The 21,404-nt window shown below is 40.7% G+C and overlaps 1 protein-coding gene across 2 annotated transcripts in view; it reads right to left on the bottom strand.

The window, feature by feature from the left end:
- The window catches only part of SND1 (staphylococcal nuclease and tudor domain containing 1), a 438,973-nt gene that overhangs the window by 391,189 nt on the left and 26,380 nt on the right, over window positions 1-21,404 (bottom strand). For both annotated transcript variants that reach the window (XM_005550684.4, XM_074035938.1), the window contains exons 2-4: window positions 13,921-14,070; window positions 5,792-5,912; window positions 1,748-1,826 (exon numbers count right to left, since the gene is read on the bottom strand). In XM_005550684.4, the coding sequence (XP_005550741.1) occupies window positions 1,748-1,826; window positions 5,792-5,912; window positions 13,921-14,070 (350 nt within the window). The remainder of the gene's footprint in view (window positions 1-1,747; window positions 1,827-5,791; window positions 5,913-13,920; window positions 14,071-21,404) is intronic.

Here is a 21,404-nt window from a genome sequence, read left to right as displayed (position 1 = left end):
GCTAGACAAAAGCAGCTTGAAAATGGAAGCCTCCTCCTTCATCAGGCAAGAAACCAAACTATGTACTAGAGCAGCCAAAATATCAGTAGACAAACCAAATCAAGTTTTTTTAAAAAGGCTAGAAATGGCTCCTCTTTCTCTGTTATATCTGAGCGAAAGGCAGCATGGAACTGCATGGCTTTTGCATAATCTCAGACACCCAGTGCCATCAACAGCTGTATGCATAAACTGAATCTCTTCTCATCTTCAGCAAGAGGGATTCCTAAGCAAGGGTGACCTACCAATTTCTCAAGCCAGAAGTCTTCACCTCTCTTCCCTTCCCTACCCCAAAAGGCAACCACACTCTTAGGGATCCAAATTCACAGTCAAAATTAGATGAAGAAATGTAGTGTAAGAGATTGAACCAAACACAAAACTGGGAAAAAGTGACTTAAAGTCAAAATAATTTTGGAGGAAAAAGGACTGGTACTCCAGGGGAGATTTATTTGTTGAGATGGTCCAATACTGCTGTGAGATTTTTTTATTATTCATTCTAATTGCAAACTGAATTCCCAAAAAATACTAAAATGGTAATCAAGCCAGTAATTATCCTTAAGATACAGATTTGGCATACATCCAAAAACACCACCAAAACAAGTATCTTAATTCAACAAATTCCCACTGGCACACCCCAATTATGGAGTCCAGCAAATGTCTCCTCAGTCAGAAAGGACCATAGAAGTCTATGGTGAAAGACCTGGCCCCTATGTCTGTGAAGGCAGAAAGAATGCGAAAGGCGCATATCTGCCTTTGCTCATCCTCATCATTGGTATACCTCATGCAAATGTTTCTGTAAAGCCTTTCCTATAGCTATGACAGTCATATAAGACAGCAGGGACTTAATGATATAAAACAGCATTATTATAGCCTCCAAATTACAGATGTAGCACTTTTCAGAGACTGAAGCATTAATGAAAGCCAGCCGCAATCCATCCTACTGACAGCCAACACTAGAGAACTTGAACATGATATATGTACTATAAACCTGACATACACACAACCCCTTTCTAACAGGTTCACACTGACATTGGCTAAACAAATACATTTTACCTATTAAGCAACTACAGATACATAAACAACACCGACTTGAAAGACTTTGAAGACACACAAATTTTTCCTGATTCTCAAAACAGAACAAGGGAGGCCTTCTCAGTTTCTCCAGATTCAAAACAACAGATTTTGCTTTGTATTCTATTTATTCACCCACTTAATTTTGACTGTACTTACTCCTTGCACTGATTGTATATCTATTTGTTTACTGCTTGTCTCCCCATTAAAATGTCAGCAGAAGCTAAGTCTGTTCACACTATATTCTCAGTGCCTAGAAAACTGCCTGGCACATAGTAAGTGCTCAATAAATATTTGGGACTGGCTAGATAGACAGATAAATACTCTGGAACTGAATATCTACGGTCTAAGACTTGTTGACTCTTATGGACATGAAGAATAGAACTGCCTAATCTTAAAGGCTGTGTTTAAAAGAGTCATACACTTCAAACACCATTAATGAATGCTGAGTGACTTCCTAGCTCAGAATAATCCATACTACCTGGGTCAGAATGTCCTCGAAGCTGTGAAAGCCCCTGCAGTTACCCATGTCTGGGGGCAAGAATGAAAAAAATGCAGCAAAGCCAATTTACAGCTGACTACCCAACCTCCCTTGATGTCTCAAGTAAATCAGAGAGACTGAGGAGTAATGAATACTTACTTATTAGCTCTCATGCCTTCTCTCCGGGTGGCTAAGCCCTCTGCAACCAGTGATTCTGCAATGTTTTCCCCATTGGTATCTGAGGAGGAAAAGGGGGGATTTAAAAACAAGATTCAAACCTGCCTCCAACAGCAACAGAGCACAAATGGGACTATTTTCACACTTAGCTCCTCAAGGAGAATAATGCTGCCAGAGAAATGGACAAGGCAGCAATGTAGCATTGGGTTTTTCAGAAAACCTATTTTCCCATAATATCTAGTCTCTAGGACCCAAAGGTCTATCAATCTTCTTCTCTGGACTTTGTTTTTAATTTTCCAGTGTATCTTTCGGGCCAAAGGCAATCTCAGGAACCATGGGAGATGGACAAGAAAAGCAAGACGCACGCAGCTGGCAGCTCAAGAGAGTATAAAGTGGTGACTAGAGGAATAGAGGCCTGGAGCTGAACGCAAATCTGGCTGCCTAATAGCTTCGACAAGCTCTCCCAGAATCTTAATTTACTCATCTCTAAAGTGGGGAGAGCACTTGCCTTGATGGGTTCTTGTGAGAATTAAATAGTAATGTAATGTGTGTAAATCACCAAGCACAGTGCCAAGCGCATGGCAAGAATTAGAAAAAGTTAGTCCCTTCACCGTGTACAATCAGAGAGATGGATTCATTTAGGGCTGCCTATCACACATTATGACAGAAGGTCCAATTCCTCTCAGGGATGTCCTATTCTCTGCTTCAAGAGGACACCAAGACAAGCTACAACATTTGACAAAGACTTTCTCTTGCTCTCACAGAGATACTGAGAGAACACTGGCTAGATTTCTCATCTCTCACAAAGCAGCCATCAGACCTAGCAAGAAAAATGAAGTTAAACATAAAACCCAATCTGATTAGGTTCTACCCAGGCACTTGAAACATTAATTGTAGTTCGATGCTATTGAAAAAGCTTTCAGGCTCAATGTTTTCTCTTAAATCTCTGCTTGTCGGCCAAAACCATAAAGGAAGACATCTATGAGGGAATAATCACATAAAAATCTTTAATATGGCAAAGAACAAGCTCCAAGATAACCTGGAACACAGCAGTCTAACTGATAGGTAATGTCAGCACAGAATAAAATTGTGTAAGATTTATATTCAGCAAACTACACATCGACTTCTGCAAGCAGTAACGGGTACATACACTGCCCCCAAGCCCAACCTAATTGCCTTGCCATTATCATGCCCAAATTTCTGCAGGGGCAAATCTTAAGGCTCTTTACCTACCAAGAAAAGTTGAACTGAGAAATTTATACAAAGAAGGTTCAGGTTCCAAGGGTGAGTGTGGATCACCTGACCCTTTCCATTGAGGTTACTGCTGAGGCCAGCCAAAGACACATTAGTAAATTTTATATTGGTTCTTCCAAGCAACAGGAATCCCAAAGAGTGAAAAGTCAAAAGGAAGGACTCAATGATTAAGGGAAAACTGAGCAGTGAAGTGCCAGGAGATCTAAGGGTGGAAAGAATGAAGCCCTGGTACAAACAATGTGAGTGACCATAAAATGAGCCGATCGACAGCACACCCGATAAGCCAGACATTTTCTTGGCACACAGCATGCTGAAATGGCCCACTCTGAAATGCCCAATTCTAAAAAGTGAGTTCTGAATGCACCTGCAAAAAGGAGAAAAGTATCTTCCCCTGGGGTGAACCCTCAACGGAGGCAACGAAATGTGGCAGATAGGAAAGCGAAACAGGAATTTGTAGGCCAAGGATCTCATTCTTCCTTCTTACTTATCAAATTCTGAATGTGACCAAGTCACATCTGGAGACAGTATTCAGAGCAGGTGGGTGACTACATTGTCTTCAGAAGTTAGAAGACTAATCATCTCTTTTTTAGTAAGTTCTATGTTAACCACAAAGTCTCAAATTTTACCACTCTCCCATCATAAAAAAAAACTGGGTAGCAATAAAATAAATACACAAATGCTAATTATCTAAGTCACTATTTTCTTTCATTATAATAGAATTGGCATTAAGAGTTAGTTAAAATACCTTAGTGAAAATATTAAACATTAAACCATTCCTTTATCTTTAAAATGGAAAGACATTGGTAATTCCAATCATTATTTAAGGACATATTTATTGATCACCTACTATGTACCAGTTCTCATTCTAAACACTAATGTGTTAACATACTAAATTAAATTATATCCAGTTTGTAATGTGAGTCAGTTTAAACAGCAAACTTTTAAAAAACAACTCTACAGATAACTTAAAATATCAGCTTCTCTTAAACAATTTGGCCATTTTGGTTGAAGACCAAGGGCATTAAAATGAACTCTTAGGGGTAGGGTATTAAAATGAACTCTTAGGGGTGGTCTACTTATAGAAATATCTGTGCCCACAATTATCTATGGTCCAGTAGGGTCTCTTGTGGGGTAACAGAAGACTGACCAGCTGTTAGGGAATTGAAATTTTTTAGGTAATGAAATCCTTGAAAAATTGCATTTTGAAGATAGTATACTTCTTTTCCTCTTACATTCTTTCTAACCAGTAACCACTCAATAATTATCTTTAAGCATTTTGTTTCTTACTATATTATAATAATTATGGGTAAAAAGCAAACTTATTATTTCCCTTTTTGAAAAGAGGCCTTATGTTTCTAGAATTTCTCATTCAAACAAGAAGCAGGTAGCCATTTTTCAGGAGGCTAAAAAGAAGTGTTTCTCTACTAGGTAGGAAATTGAACAAGATGCCTCCAAGGTCATTCCCAACTCATTTTTCTAAGACCTCTATCATTAAAAACAGTCTTAGCAGAATACTGTTAGCACTGTCATTCTACCCTGTTTATTGCTAGCACTGACTATCCAACTCAAATAGATTATCCAAATCAACTCTGTTACATGAGCTATCTCAAAGGTTTTTAATCAAGAATCACAGGAAACTTAAAAAAACTCTGCTCCACAAATAGTTCAATGAACATAACTTCATGTTCATCTGGCTGCTTTCTGGAGAACATTCCTCTTTCAATGTCCTATTTCTGTTCCAACTCCATTCCTCAATCTTATTCTATTACTGCCTAATCCAAAAAGCCCAGAACATCTAATATCCCATGAGCCATCTGGCCCAGCTAAACAATATGCACACACACAAATATCCAGAGTGAGGGGCTTTACATACACTGTCTATTTTTTTTGTTTTTTGACCAGAGTCTCACTCAGTCACTCAGGCTAGAGTGCAATGGCATGATCATGGCTCACTACAGACTCTACCTCCCTGACTCAGGTGATCCTCCCACCTCAGCCTCCTGAGTAGCTGGGACTACAGGCGTGCACCACCACGCCTGGCTAGTTTTTCCATAGAAACAGGGTTTCACATGTTGCCCCAGGCCGGTCTCAAACTCCTGTGCTCAAGAGATCCTCCTGCCTTGCTCCCAAAGTGCTGGGATTACAGGTGTGAGCCACTGTGCCTGGCCTATACTATCTCTTTCAACTCTCCCAATAACTTACAAATGAAGAAACAAGGGCTTACAGAGGTTAAGGGTTAAGTAAGGGCACATGGCAGGAAATCAGAATTCTAACCTACATCTATGCAACTCTGACATCTGTGTTCCTTCCATTCCATAACAAAACATGTAGGCTGCAAAAAACCACAGACCCTCAACAAATCTTCCTTTCCGAAAGAGTTCCCAAGAGAAGAAGAAACGCCACAAGATAGATAGAAGATGCAAAAGGAAATCTATACGAATTCAATTAGCATTCTGACCTAGAAGCACAGAGCCATTAAGTTCCATGAGCTAATGGCCTTAACACGGGGAAGAATGCAACTCCATACTACATGCACCTAAACCAAGCCAAGAAAGCAGGAAAAGGGGTACACAAGGAACAGGAACACTGGGGGTGTGCCTCTGTACCTATATATTCCATGTGCTCAGGGCCTAAAGCATTTCCATTTACGCCTTCAGCCAACTGTCCTACAGCTTCCTCCACCAGAACCCACATTGGCCTTCCACCACAAGAAAACTGATCTTTAAAGGAACTTTAGACTTGAGAGAAACGAGTCCTTTCCCTGCAGCTCACCTTTTCCAAGGTAGATCATGCCATATTCTCGCCCCTGGGGAGTCTTGTTTTCTATCGTGAAACAGACTTCCTTCCCAATCAGCTTCTTTCGAAGGAACTCTCGAGCTGGAAATGCCCAGGGCTGAAAGACAAAACAAATATGTCACATGAGAACTGCCTAGTTTCAGATGCCAATCAGCATTCAAGCAACTTCATTCTTTGAGTAAATGTCTGAGTACCTACCATGGTCCTGGCCCTGCGCTGGACCTTGAGAATATAAAAATGAAATGCACACAATGCAGATCGCACACTTAGGGGGCTCATAAAAAAGGAGGGTCCAGCAGTTGGTTTAACTAGCACAGGCACTAAAAACAGGCCTCAGAGTTTTCCAGACACTGGCAGCAGGACTTTTTCCCTATCACTGTCTGTTCAGAGTTATAGCTTACTTTGTGAATAACATTTGCCAATGCTTTTATAGCACATACCATGTGCCAGCCACTGCTCTAAATGCCGTATATATATCAACCCACTCCTTCAAATGGGAAGTCCAGGCTCCAGGAACCCACCTAGGCAGAGGGAAGTCATAAATAACAACTACCACCTCCATTTCTCCGCCTCTTTCCAGTTTCTAAAACACTTTCATTGCCTATTAAACTAGCCTGAAACCAGTTAAAGCCATGTTGGAGGAGGGACATGATTCGAGTGCTCTTATTTCAGAGTGAATACCCTGCTCAAGTAAGAGCCTTATTTAAGTCATCTCCACCCTCCTCTTCAAAGATCAGCAATAGTAAGAAGATATCCCCCCAAATGCCTCTTCTACTTCTGCTCTAGTCTGAAGCCTTTACAGGTCCCAACATCCTTGGGAGGACACCAGTACCAGCCCCTGACAAAGAATCACCTTGATAATGGTGATTCCTTCCTCTCACTGTTCCATGCACAGACACGAGGACTGAGCCACACATCTACAGAGTGGAAGCAGAGTCTCCATGTCATCTCAAGATAATACACAAAGGGGTGGTTTTGCCCCTCCCCATCCTATCACTCCTGGGATGGTTCAGACAAACAGAGATTCTCCTCTGAAGCTATTGGCACAGTGGCCACTGGCACTTGAATTTATAGTCTGGACCTGGTTTAATGTCCCAAGTTCACTTAGAACCGAAATGGGGAGGGATAGGGTAGGTGTTCAAGGAGCATATGATCGGTAGGAGCTCACATGCTGAAAAAAAATGCAAAATATAAAAGGGAAAAGTGATACACAATAGCATACATTGTCTATTATAATCTCTTCAAACCACAGAACTCATGCTACACACAGTAAAGGCAAAACAGTAAACTGGTGGCCCGAAAACAAACCTCTGCTAACCTCTTTGGTCCATGCTAATTATTCCATGAACTCACCCAACAAGCTTTTCTAGAAGAAAAATATCCGTATGACTTCTAAGAAACCAGAAACCAATCAAAAGGTGGCAGGTCCACCAACCTGCTGGGCTGGTATTTATAAAAACAGTACTGTTACATAACATAAATCATGAGGTTCTAGAGAACTGATCCTGAGTAAGGGTTCTCAAAGACGCCAAAATGAACGGATACTCGCTCACATCATGCCCTCTCTTCAAAGCACCAGCCAACAAAGGAGCAATTCGCTCAATGACAGTATCGAGTTCACCTTGATTTTATGTCTCATTTCTAACCCCCGCCCCAATCTCCAAAAATAAAATCAGATACCAGTCACCAAAGTGTCTGACTGACAAATGATCCCAATTATCAACCACATCACAGAAACAGCATTGAACCAATGAACAAAGTCTTCCACATTTTTATTACCTTAGGGATCAACTTACTCTAAAAACACACCAAGCTATATATAAGTTTAAGATGTAGTCCTGAGTACTGTATTAATATTGAAAATCCAGTAACATACAGCTTTCCTAAATACTTGCAAAAGCTCTGACAAGACCAGTGGTCCTAAAGGAGGCCAAGACTTTGGTGAAAACTCACTTACAAAGGGTCAGTTCACAGGAAAATATCTAACCCCTGCAGGGAAACCTCCAACTTCTACCAACCGGGCAGAACTTTTCTAAAAAACTTTTAAGGCTCGCTGAAGAAACATCTTCCCCTTAGGACCTCATGTTTTCCAGCTGGCTAGTTACTGGTCAATAAGAGAAAACCACACTGGAGGTCTTGCAAAGGACATATGCCTAACCGTGTAAGAAAAAATAACTTAGTGTCTGCAATCTTCCTTTCCTAAATAAGCCTTCTCAAGTTGTGTTCCGTCCAGAGTTGGGCAAATTCAATAACTGGACAAGATATTAGATAAGAAGAGAGGCAATCAAGAGACTCCAAGAGCTATGCAGGAGAGCAACTGACCACATCACTCCTCCCGAGGGCAAGAGAGTGCTCTGGGACAGAGCCCTTGTGGAAGTGAGGCCAGTGTTATCCATGTGTCCACACAAAGGACAGCCAGGCAGAGTGCTATCTGATGGAGAAGTCTATCCTAACAGAAGCTTGCAGAACAACTCTAAAAGTCAGGTATAAGGAAATTTGCTCAAAGCATTTATTCGAATAAGGGCCAGAATGGTCTAACAGGAAGAATAACTGTGGTCTATTCAAATGATGCCCCAGAGTCCTATCTAAGAAGCAAGTGGCTTTTAAGTAGTTGAGACTCAAAATTACTCTTTCCTTTAGAATGTCCAACTGCAGGCAATCTGGCAGCCTGTTCAGCACTTCCAGACCCAAGCAAGGTTGTCATGTCTACCACAATGAAACTGAGCTTTTAATTCTAATCTTCTCTTTGACCAGACAGACTCTTAAAACTACCAGGACAAGATGAAACCCCACAATGTAAAACCTTAACTAGTTACTATGTACATGGCCCAACACTCAATACTTTTTGTCACTCTTTCTCTTCCAACCATCCCACTGTACCATCTGGATATGTAACTTACAATCCTGCTCTGCTGCCTTTCCCCAGCTACCCTAGTCCTCAACAGCTCCAATGAATGCAGGATTGTGACATTTCTTTTTTTTTTTTAATAGCAGCAAAGTATGGCCGGGCCTATAATCCCAGCACTTTGGGAGGCTCACGCCTGTAATCCCAACACTTTGGGAGGCCAAGACAGGCAGGTCACCTGAGGTCAGGTGTTCGAGACCAGCCTGGCCAACATGGTGAAACCCCGTCTCTACTAAAAATACAAAAAAAAAAAAAAAAAAAAATTAGCCAGGCATGTTGGCACACACCTGTAATCCCATCTACTTGGGAAGCTGAGACAGGAGAATCGCTTGAACCTGGGAGGCGGAGGTTGCAGTGAGCCAAGATTGCACCACTGCACTCCAGCATGGGAGACAAAGCGAGACTCCATCTCAAAAACAAACAAAAATAGCAAATTTTTTTTTTTACCTTTTTAAATTTTATTTATTTATTTATTTATTCATTTTTGAGACGAGTCTCACTCTGTCGCCAGGCTGGAGTGCAGTGGTGTAATATCGGCTCACTGCAACCTCTGCCTCCTGGATTCAAGCGATTCTCCTGCCTCAGCCTCCCGAGTAGCTGGGATTATATGCACAGGCCACCACGCCCAGCTAATTTTTTTTGTATTTTTAGTAGGGACAAGGTTTCACCATGTTGGCCAGGCTGGTCTCAAACTCCTGACTTCGTGATCCGCCCACCTCAGCCTCCCAAAGTGCTGGCATTACAGGCATGAGCCACTGCGCCCAGACACTTTTATTATTTTTTAAAGATAGTATTTCTTTTTTTTTTTATTTCAATAGGTTTTGTGGAATAGGTGGTGTTTAGTTAAATGAGTAAGTTCTTTAGAGGTTGTGACATTCATTTCTATATTTCTCATGAAACCATAAACAACTTTACCCACAGCAGGAGCTCAATAAATCTGTGGGAAATAAATATATAATTCCCATGGTGCCCATCAATTCAGTATCTAGGCTGCCTGGAGTAGCTAGGCAACACTGGGGATTAGCTTGGAACAGGGAAGGGATGGCTGGGGGCATACAGTGGAGCTGCTTTCATTGCCACAGGACTTAGGAGACAGCTGAGTTTCTTTGAATGATGATTTCATGACAGAAGGCAAAGAATAATCACGTGAACATATTTGGGATAGTGATACAAAGGGATGCAAATGAGCAATAAGATCCTTGATTATTCCTGAATGTGAAAAAGCGAAACATGCTCCAAAGAAATAGAAAGCCAGAGAGAAAGGGTAGTGCCACACTGCACAATCTTTCAGCGCCCAAAAAGGAGATGCTCAGGTTCTTTTCCTCATTATTCACTTAAATGTTTATTCAGTGCTTACCTGTATTGTGTCAGGTACCGACTAGGCACAAAGACACAGAGATGAGAGAAAGGTTCTCTTCTTTGGAGAGCTTGCAATCCAGTAGAGAAAGATACATCAACTTGTAAACATGCAATGAAATGTTGTGAATGCTTTGACAGCACAAAGATGGGATGATGAAAGGAAATGTCAGGTGTGATTTCTTAAGTGGCTGAATCTTAAAAGACAGCAGGTGCTCATCAGCCACAGAGGTGGCGAAGGAACTACTGATGGAGGAGCAGCATGAGCTGAGGGCAGAAGGCAGGACTCCAGCCTGGAAGAAGACCTAAGTTCTTCAGCATGGTGGGGGCTTGGCATCCCAGAGGGGTTTCAGTAAGAGAAGTCTAAAAGTCAAATCACAAATGGGCTTGTAACCCAGGTTAATGCATTTAGATTTGTCACAAAGGTAATGAGGAATCACTAAAGTATCTTGGAATATGAGGAACCACTGAAGAGTCTGGAAAAAAATAAAATTATGTTTCAAAAAAATCTGAGAGCATATGGAGAAAGGATTAGAGGGAAGGAGAACGAGGGCAAAGAGACTATTATTTCAACATCCAAATAACATCTTTGTTCATCATCAGAGATGAACAAAGAATAGCAGTATTAATCAAATGTCAAGGATGGATAAGAGAGGTTTTAAGGAGGCACAATCTCTAGGCCTTGTTAAAGGCCTAGATGTCAGCGTTGGGGTGGGGGGTGAGGGAGTCAAAATGAGAGCAGGGAAATCAGGTTTTTCAATCAGTTGGCATTACTGGTAACTCATGTCGATGCAGCTTTGAGGGCACAGGAGGAGGAAAACCAAATCACTGCAGGTTGAGGAGACACTGAATTATTAGGAAGGAGAAATGATGACTATGGGCTAGGAAAAGATGAAATCTGCAGCTATCAAATATTTCATCTCACAGGGATCTTTGAAGAGTTACCAGGAGAAACAGTGAGACTGAGTTACTCTGGGACAGGCAAAAAGCACTAGACTGTATAAATATATGGAACTATAACAGAATGCTAGGATCAGATTACAAAGTATCCTTTCACCTAGGATAGTTCTGATAATATTCCACTGTCCTGTTAACATGGGATACAGTTATGATATTTTAGAACAAGTTCCAACTGGCCTTGTGTTTCTCTGCCCAAGATTCTCATCCACAAAACAGGAAATTAAAATCCAACCCTTCTTTCTTAGAGGCTACACTACTTCTTCCTTCTGGGCAAATGGACTTGGTCAGCTCCAAGAAGGGTCAACACTCTTCACTTGGAAGCAATCAAGCTGTTACACAATAGGAAAATAAACTATTCGAAACGTTAGTTCACCCATTTGTTAATGCCCAAAATGCGAAAAATGCTGAAACACATTTAATCTTCAGTGGTTGATCTAATAGTATTAGGAGTATCTGTAGTAAGAGAAATTAGCAAGGAGCAGTAGTGATTACCACACTAACACTTATTAAGTATTTTATAAGCATGCACTAAGCACTTCATGTTATCTTGTTTAATCCTCATTAAACAACCCTGAGGTATACACTAATATTCTCAATATTTGCGGTCCCTGATGGAGGACCAATGAAAAAGAACTGATTTTAATCTACTTAAATTTATTTTAATCTATTTAGTCTAATTCCTATTGGTAGCAGAATTATGGGGGTTTTTCTCTATCTCTATTATCTATACCATTGCTTCACTAACTTCTTAATTAAAACAAAATGCCCTTTATTATAATTTTTAAAACTGAATGCTTTCCTTAAATGTTAACAAAAGATCCACATGAACTCTTGCTTTTTCTTCTTTACCTCCCTGGCAGGGAATAGCACACAAAAGCTGGGGTACCAACCTGCCCAACATCATCAAGTTGGGGCAAAGGACAAATAATTGGAATCCAGAAATTTTGCTCCTTTTTTCTTTTTAATTTTTTTTGAGACAGGGTCTTACACTATCACCCAGGCTGCAGTGCAGTGGCACAACCATGATGCACTGCAGACTTGAACTCCCAGGTTCAAGTGATCCTTCCACCTCCGCCTCCCAATTAGCTGAGACTACAGATGTGCACCACCATGCCCGGCTAATGTTTTTTTTTTTTTTTTTTTTTTTGAGATGGGGTCTTGCTATGTTGTCAGTTGTCAGGACTGGTCTTGAACTCCTGGGCTCAAGCAATCCTCCCCAGTCAGCCTCCCAAAGTGCTTGGCTTACAGGTATGAGCCACCACGGCCAGCCCAGAAATTTCATTTCTGATAGCCAAAGCATTGCTAAAGGATAGCAAAGCACCAATGTTTCAAAGTATAGAAGCCAAAAAGACTAAACAATGCCAAATTGGTACGCATAGCAGCTGCTGAAGAGCAGAAACTTAAGGGGTCAAAGGCAGACCACAAAGAAGGCAAGGGGGCCGGGCATTAGAGGCCGAGGGGTGTGGGGGAAGGATGGAGGAGATGATGGGACATGGGCACAGAAGGTTCTCAAATCACCATAAAACAATGGCTCTTAACTACTTTTGAGCCACAAGTTCCCTTAAGAAACTGATTTTAAAAACTCCCTCTCCAAAACAATTCATGTTTACACAAAATTTTGCATTTCATGGAATTAGTATATGCCTTCAGAGGTGCACGGATCCCAGATTAAGAATCTGTAACAGGCCAGGCACAGTGGCTCACGCCTGTAATCCTAGTACTTTAGGGCAAGGCAGAAGGATTGCTTGAATTCAGGAACTCAAGGCTGGGCAAACTAGTGAGACCTCGTTTCTACTAAAAAAAAATAAAAATAAAAATTAGCCAGGTATGATAGCACACGCCTGGAGTCCCAGCTACTCCCAGGAGGCTGAGGTGGGAGGATCACTTGAGCCTGGAAGGTAAAGACTATGGTGACCACTGCACTCCAGCCTAGGCAAAAGAGACTTTGTCATGAAACAAAACAAAACAAATCAGTAATAAAGAATGGGCAGCCATAAAAAGACTGAAATCACGTCCTTTGCAACAACATGGATGGAGCTAGAGGCCAGTATCCTAAGTGAACTAATTCAGAAGCAGACAATCAAATATCACATGTTCTCACTTTTATAAGTGGGAACTAAACAATGGGTATACATGTACATAAAGATAGAAATAATAGACACTGAGGACTCCAAAAGGGAAGGAGTGAGGGGGGTGAGAATTAAAAGAGTATCTGTTGGATACAATGTTCAATATTATGGTGATGGATACACTAGAAGCCCAATCCCAAACATTACACAATACACCCAGGTAACAAACATGCAAATGTACCCTCTGAACCTTAAAGAAAAAGAATAATAAAATAATAAAATATGGGCCTAGCATTTATAGCATGTTACCATTTATGAAAATGAAAGCGTCTGATCATATAGGTTTTAACTATCTCTGGAAGGAGACACAAGACCCTACTAACATCAGCTGTCTCAGGGGAAGTACTCGATTTTTCACTATATATCCTTCTGCATTTTGAACAACGTAAATGAATGAAGAATTCAAAAATAAATTAATAAAAGTGCTCTGCCGTAACCAATGGTGATTTCAAATGCCTGAGGCTACCCAGGAAATGTTCCTAACCTACTCCAAGAAAAGTAGTAGTGAAAACACGACAAATCTAAGTCTGTGGCAAAAGGTACAAAAAAAACCTCTAAGACTTCGACTGTCACTAAAGGTAGTAAACATATAAACAACAGATACAAGTTGCTTGTGGGCACATCCAGAATCAGCAGTTCTATGATAAAAATATACTCAAAATACAAAGAAAGTACATCAAAATGGCATCAGCCACAGAAGACAGTGAGCTGTTACCTAAGTCCACAGGCTCACAATGGTCTCAGGAAACACCTACCTCATCAGGGGTATCCTTTGCATCAGGTTGTGTGGCGGCCGCCCGGCGGGCAAGATTTCCAGCACGGATGTTGCTAAGGTTGATCTGCCGCTCAGGAGGAGGCCCACCACGCGGCTGACCTCGGACAATGATGGCGCATCCTGAGAGGACCTAAGGAGGGGGAAGAAAGAAAATGAATGGTCCAGAGGCCATATCACCATAATGCAGGTTGTGTACCACCGTATCCCCAACATTTCAAATAGCACTTGCACTTCAAAGGCATGCAAAGTCATCTGCTGAATGACTAAATAAACAGAATTGTTTTTAGTTTTATAAGAGAAATACCTACATAACACCTTGGGCCAAATTCTGAAATAATCGACCCAGAAATCCAACAATAGAAAAGTCATAGAATAAACAGACCAGGGTAAAAAGGCATGTGAGACATGCAGATTAATGACCTCTATAATTTCATCCTAGCAAGTACCACCCCTTGCATTCTTCCCAATTATTAAGGAATTAATATCTCCATCAACACTTTCCATTCTCAGATTGAAGCAAACAATGAAAGGCTTAAGAAAAGGGGAAGCTGGGGCCACACACAGTGGCTTACACCTGTAATCCCAGCACTGTGGGAGACCAAGGCGGGCAGATCACCCAAGGTCAGGAGTTCGAGACCAGCCTGACCAACATGGATAAACCCCATATCTACTAAAACTACCAAATCAGCTGGGAGTGGTGGCGCATGCCTGTAGTTCCAGCTACTTAGGAGGCTGAGGCAGGAGAATCACTTGAACCCGGGAGGCGGAGGTTGCGGTGAGCCAAGATCGCACCATTGCACTCCAGTCTGGGCAACAAAAGCAAAACTGTCTCAAACAAAAAAAGAAAAATAAGAGAAGCTGAAGGAAGTCCCTACACACCCTTGGGAGGAACTGAGCATGCCCAAGGCTAAGGTGGATGTAATACCTAGAGTTTCTCTTGTGGACAGTACAAGAGAGAAATACAGAAGTAATCTAGAAAACCCATGCCCTACATGATTAAAACATAAGAATCTAATAAGCACCTTAAGGCTCCCAAGTGCAGTCAGTGGCTCCTATTATCGCTCTAATCAAAGATGTCACGCATAGAACCCACTTGCAACTGTGAAAAGAGCTCTGAAACTCACCGGCATTAACCTTAAAATATTTGCAGGGGAGAAGAAGAAAGGATTTCAAGTGAAAGAAGGGAAGAAGAGCCATAAAGGAAAAATGACCCAAGTGATTCAAATTGTCTTTGCGAAGAGACTCATAATACAACAAACAGGTGGGGGCTCATGCCTTGGCTTCACTAGATCTGAAAGACTCTCAATTCCACGCTTCATAACAAATAGCTTCTGAAAGGTTAGTAGTGAGAAGGTTGGAGGGTTCTGTCAACACAGAACACTGTTCAGATAAGACCATGGAGTTCTCAGTAAAGGAATAATCCTTGTGAGGAAGTTGAATCAAAGGAAGAGAAAAAGGAGAAAGGAAGGAAGCTGCCCCTTTCACTTAGAGTGCATTGCTCCCCACCTCTCCACCTTAACTAATGCTTTCAAGTGTTAAATACTGATATAAATACACAAATGAATTTAAACCCACATGTACAAATTAAAAAATAAGAAAAGTAAACATCTGAGCAACCACCACCCAAGTTAAGAACTGAAATATTGCACATTGCCAGAACTTTGGATTCCATGTGCACCTCTCTACCTTCAGCCCCTTCTCCCGAACCCCACCATTACCCTAACCAAGGATTTTGTACGAATATATCACAATTCATTTATCCATACTACCTTTTTATGGAAATTCTATCAAACAATATTGTACATTCCAATATATAATATTTAATTGTACATTAAATTAGTACTCTGATAATGTCTCAGTATCCCCAACACCTTAAGTACACAGACCTTGGCCTAAGTCATTTTAATCCCTGGTTATATACCATGGCACACACATACAAAAAGACTACTTCCTAATCCTGTTATTAGCAATTAAACCCTAAAACTTGTAGCCACATAACCGTGCTAACACCCTATCCTGAGAATTCATGTCCTAGGCATCATCCCAGGGAACTGACATTCCAAAAGATAAGCTCTCAAACCAAACAAAGCCAGGAAGGAACAGGTATACTACAGTAGAGGCTGCTTGAAGTTCCTGAATAAGAAGGGCCAAAGAAGAAAAGGAGAGCTTGAATCTGACTCATTTATATTCAATTCTTTCTCACAAGCGGCAGAAACAAAACACACAGCAAGAAGAGCATAGTGTAGAATACCTGCACTTGAAATCATTCGGGCACGAATTCCAAATAAGGCTGAGGACAGCCAAGCTACACACAGCACACAAACCAGAACATCTGTCTCTAGTGCTTGCTGCTCAATTTTGGTCAAGTTTTCACACACACACACACACAAAAGTAATAACGCATTCCCAGGAGACCTCTTGGTAAAGCCCAGTCGTAAAAGCTAAGGCCTATTTACAAGAAAACTCATCCTCTCTGACGAAGGTCAACTCTGATAAGCAAGCATTGACCTAGCCTAGGAAACCATCTTTGTTTCTCAAGCCTGACAAATGCAACTGAGAAGCTCAAGTACAGAGGGACTGATGAGAAAAGCCCCTCATCTCTAAATATCAGAAAGGTATTACCTCTCTAATGCCTCTGCCTAGTAAACCGGATCCCTGGGGACAATGGGTCTACAACTATTACCCTGGCCCCATTAAGGGCTTTGACAAACAACTTGTACACAGTAATTGTGCAAAACTCCTTTGTATGCCCTCTCCTCTCCCTGAATGCTAAAGGCTGCTGTCAGAACTTCCTTGCACTGTTGCGCCAAAAATGCCATTCAGACAACAGTTAACGCTTGAATCAATGTTACAGAGATGATTTTTACTCTATAGGCTCTCTACACCTTTTATACCATTGAATATATGAATTCAAGCAGCAGTCACCAATTCAACTTCCTAAGCAAAAGAAATAGATTCACTGCGGCAGGTACTGCTATTCATACTCCTCTAGGAGGAGAGGACTGGTATGTGTGCACCCTTCCTCTGAAACTCTCTTCCCCTCATTTGGCTATTGCCTTGGTGCAGATGTAAGAAGAGACTCACTGGACACCATTATGGAAGTAAGAGAACTATTTCTACTAGGGAAGAACTAGTTTCCCTCCTACTACTCACAGAAACTGAAATCATTCAAAACACACTACAGGCCGGGTACAATGGCTCAAGACTGTAATCTCAGCACTTTGGGAGGCCAAGGCGAGAGGGCTGCTTGAACTTAGAAGTTCAAAACCAGCCTGGCCAACACAGCAAGACCTCATCTCTACTAAAAATCAAGAAAATTAGCCGGGTGTGGTGGTGCACGTCAGTAGTGCCAGCTACTTGGGAGGCTGAGGTAGGAGAATTGCTTGAGACTGGGAGGTCAAGGTTGCAGTGAGCCATGGTTGTGCCACTGCACTCCAGCCTGGGTGACAGAGCAAGACTCTGTCTCAAAAAACAAACAAACAAACAAACAAAAACACACTACACCTCCTTTTTGCTATTTCCATTTCATCTGCCAACCACTGTTAAACTCTCTCACCTGTCTCACTCGCCAACAGTCTTTATTCAAGTTCTCCCTCAATGAAAACATTGTAATGGCCTTCTTGTAGCTAACAGTCTCCACCAAATAAAACCAAGGAGAAATACCTTCTGGGGGAAAAATACTTTAAATGTCCAGGTAAAATATGAAAAAGGCCAAGGGTCTATATGCTTGACAATTTACATCTCATATGGCACCAAAACAAGCCATTTTTCTTCTCAGGAAGACCTGCCAAGTAATTATTGTTATAATTTCATTCCTTGATTTATTCACTTATTAATTAACTACAAACTTACTGAGTGCCTACTATGTGCAGGCATTGTTCTAGGCAAGTGGCATGTTTCAGTGAAACAAAGCAGACAAAAATTTCTGCTCTTGAGGAGCTGACATTCTAGTAGGGTGAGACTGACAAACAATAAACATCACATCTAAGTATAATATGTTGTTTACCAGAATTTTAATTTCAGGAGAATAATGTTAAGATTGAGAAGAAACTGTCATGGGTAATTAGTCTGCCAAAGTTGTGCTGATTCATGTTGCAAAGTTTCATGGATGCAGTAATTATCCTTAATTGCTAATTTATAGAGCATAGAAAGAAAGTCAAATGGTTACTGCTTTATCCAATTACATTAACAAAATGACATTCTAGAAAAATGATCTTAGAACTACCTGATACAGCAGGAGGTTTGTGAAACCAGGTGTCACAATGAGTCAGTTTGATTGAGGTTATGGATTAGACATTTCTCAGTTCTGCCAATAAAGGTTGCAGAGGGACGTGGTGTGATTCAAAGGACCTGGCTTCAGGGCACAAGTCACATGGTTACAAAGGCTGAAACAACGCAGCTGGGAAGGAAAATTGGGGACTCAAACTGCTCAAACCCACTTACAGGTTTACTGGGAGATTTACCTGCAGTGAAACACTATATGGGCAGCCACTAAAATGTTGCCCAGCAACAGGAACACCACATTAAATCTTCACTAGATTCTGATAAATGACTTGGTTTGTTTAACTCTTTAACTCCGAGGCCAATGACACAAGAAGACAGAAAACTTCTTATACAAAAACCCAGCCACACTAAGGGCAAAGAAAGGGAAGGTACAGGAATTGTATGTCAATGAAGCCAATATTTTTTCCCAGCCCAAGAGCAAAAATCACTTTGGTCTGAGAATGGCATTTTATCAGCTCTGCAAAGAGGACTGGCTTAACAGGCATATCCGCTGGTTAAGATAGTATAATAGGTATACTATTACAGCAATATCTACCTGTATGAAGAACCAACATAAAGAACAAGGGCAGACATCTGATGACAAATATCACAAAAAGAAGGCCCAATACAAATCCATACATTTATGGCCCACTGATTTTCCACAAGGGTGCCAGGATAATTCAGTGGGGAAAGAGTAGTCCTTTCAACAAAAATGTGTTGGGACAACTAGATCTCCATGTGCAAAAGAATGAAGTTGGCCCTCTACGTCATACCATATACAAAAGATAACTCAAAAAGAACCAGAGACCTAAATTTAAGAGTTAAACTATAAAAGTCTTAGAAGAAAACAAACGTGTAAATTTACATGACCTTGCATTAGGTGATGGTTTCTTAGGTGACACCAAAAACACAAGCAACTTAAAAATAAATAAATAAATTGGACTTCATAAAAATTAAAAACAGGGTGCTTCAATGGACACTATCAAGAAAGAAAAAAATAGGAGTATTTGCAAATTCTGAATACTAGACTCTTATCTCATATATCTGACAAGGGTCTAGCATCTAGAATAAAGAGCTATTATAATTTGATAAGAAAACAACAACCCAATTAAAGTAAGTTGGAGACATTTATCCAAACAATATAAATGTCCAAAAAGCACATGAAAAGATGCTCTTCATCATTAGTCATCAGAGAAATGCAATTCAAAACTACAATGACATACCACTTCACCACTACTAGGATAGCTAAAATCAATAAGACAGGCAATAGCAAGTGTTGACAAGGATGTATAAGAACTGGACCCCTCATATCTTATTGGGTGGTGTAGCTGCTTTGGAAAACAGTCTGGAGGTTTCTCAAAAGTTAAACAGTTATCATATGACCCTGGGATTTCACTCCTAGGTGTATATATCCAAGAGAAATACAAACATGTGCACACAGAAACATGTACACCAATGCTCATTGCAACATCATTAATAATAGCCAAAAAAAGAGAGAAAACAACGAATGTTCATCAACAGCTGTCAACTTGTGATAAAATGTCGTATATCCATACAACTGGAATATCATTCAGAAATAAAAAGAGCTTAAGTACTGATAGATGTTACAACATGGGTGAACCTTGAAAACGTCATGTTAAGTCTTAGTTACTAAGCCACACACAAAAGGCCACATACTGAATTGTTCCCGTTATATGAAATGTCCAGAATAGGGAAATCCATAGACAGACCGTAGACTAGTGGTTCCCAGGGACTGATAGGAGGGGAGAGTGGGGAATATACTAATGGATACAGATTTCTTTGGACATGATAAAAATATCCCAAATTAGTACTAATTGTTATACAATTGTAGTAAAAAAGCTACTGAATTATATATTTTTAAAGTGTCAACTTTATGGTACGTTAATTATATCCAAAAAAAAATGTTAAGGTCCAATACAGAAGTACAAAAACATGGGGATATAAAATGTGTATTTCACTACAGAGACTTCCATATTCTTGCAGGAAGATTAGATGCTAGCTGAAAAACATTAACAAATTTTTTTTTTAATGGCAGCAGACTGAGAAGCAAAAGTCAGGCATGGTGACTCACCCCAGAAGAGGCTATAAGTATAAACCTTCAAATCCTCTAGAAATAACTAGGTAGGAAGCCACAGGAAAAAGACAGAACTTCAGTGAAATCTACAAAGCTCTAAAAAGGATGAAAATGGCCAGAAGCAATACAAGCTTCTTCTCAGAAACAATATAGAGAGCATCCTGTGTGTCACACAGAAAGGAGAACCAGGAAAGGCATTGAGCTGAGGGGTCCGTGATGCCATTCTTCAACTATCACAACCCAAAGGCTGCACATGCAGGGACTCTATGTCAGAGTGGCAAAGAAGCAGGCCAGGGACTTACCTCCGGACAAGGTGTTTTCTACACCTAAAAATACCATCAGGGGATGGGGAAGGAGCTGCTGTAAAAAGAGGAGGGAAAGTCTGATCCTATTGGATCCCCTTTAATGAAATGAAAACATCTAAAGAAACTGAATGAAACAAAGAGTAACTAAAAGGAAACTCAACTGGGGAATATTTCAAAAAGCATATCAGGAAAAAGCTTCCTGGCAGCCAGAGCTGTTGCCTCCACAGGAAGAATCATCTCTTGAAAATTAAAAAGTCATTTAGACAAAGCAAGCAATCCCAAAACAACATAAGCTGTGTGGTCTGGGAGGCCTTTCCCAGAATACTCACCAACACAGCCAGTTTTTTGTTTGTTTTGTGTGTGTGTGTTTTTGTTTTGTTTTTTGTTTTTTTTCCTGGCAAGAACAAGATGCAAACCTAAATTAGAGGGCCCAACATTCAAATCCAATGAACCAGAAGCCCAGGAGCTCATGGCAGCGCTGACTCACTGGCTCTGGATACACTTGCAGACCCAGCAGATACAAGCACAAGTTGCTGCTCCCAAGCCAACTGTGCCAAAAATCGGGCCTCAGCTTACATATAGGGAGTTTAAATCTCAGGAGGACCAGAATAATCATCTATAGAGAGACTTCAGATAAAGACAGCATTTAATCTGGGCCCTTTTATTTTACAGCTGAGAAATCTGAGAGCAAGACAGGTAAAGTAACTTTTGCCTAAAATAACCAGGATTGACAGTAGAACAAGGATTGGGGTTGAAGTTTCCCAATTCTGATATTCCACTATGCCACACACACAAACAAGC

The sequence above is a fragment of the Macaca fascicularis genome, chromosome 3 (assembly GCF_037993035.2).
Source record: "Macaca fascicularis isolate 582-1 chromosome 3, T2T-MFA8v1.1".
Classification (NCBI taxonomy): domain Eukaryota; kingdom Metazoa; phylum Chordata; class Mammalia; order Primates; family Cercopithecidae; genus Macaca; species Macaca fascicularis.
The sequence above is the reverse complement of the archived record's forward strand: the minus strand, read 5'-3'. Positions and strand labels throughout refer to the sequence as shown.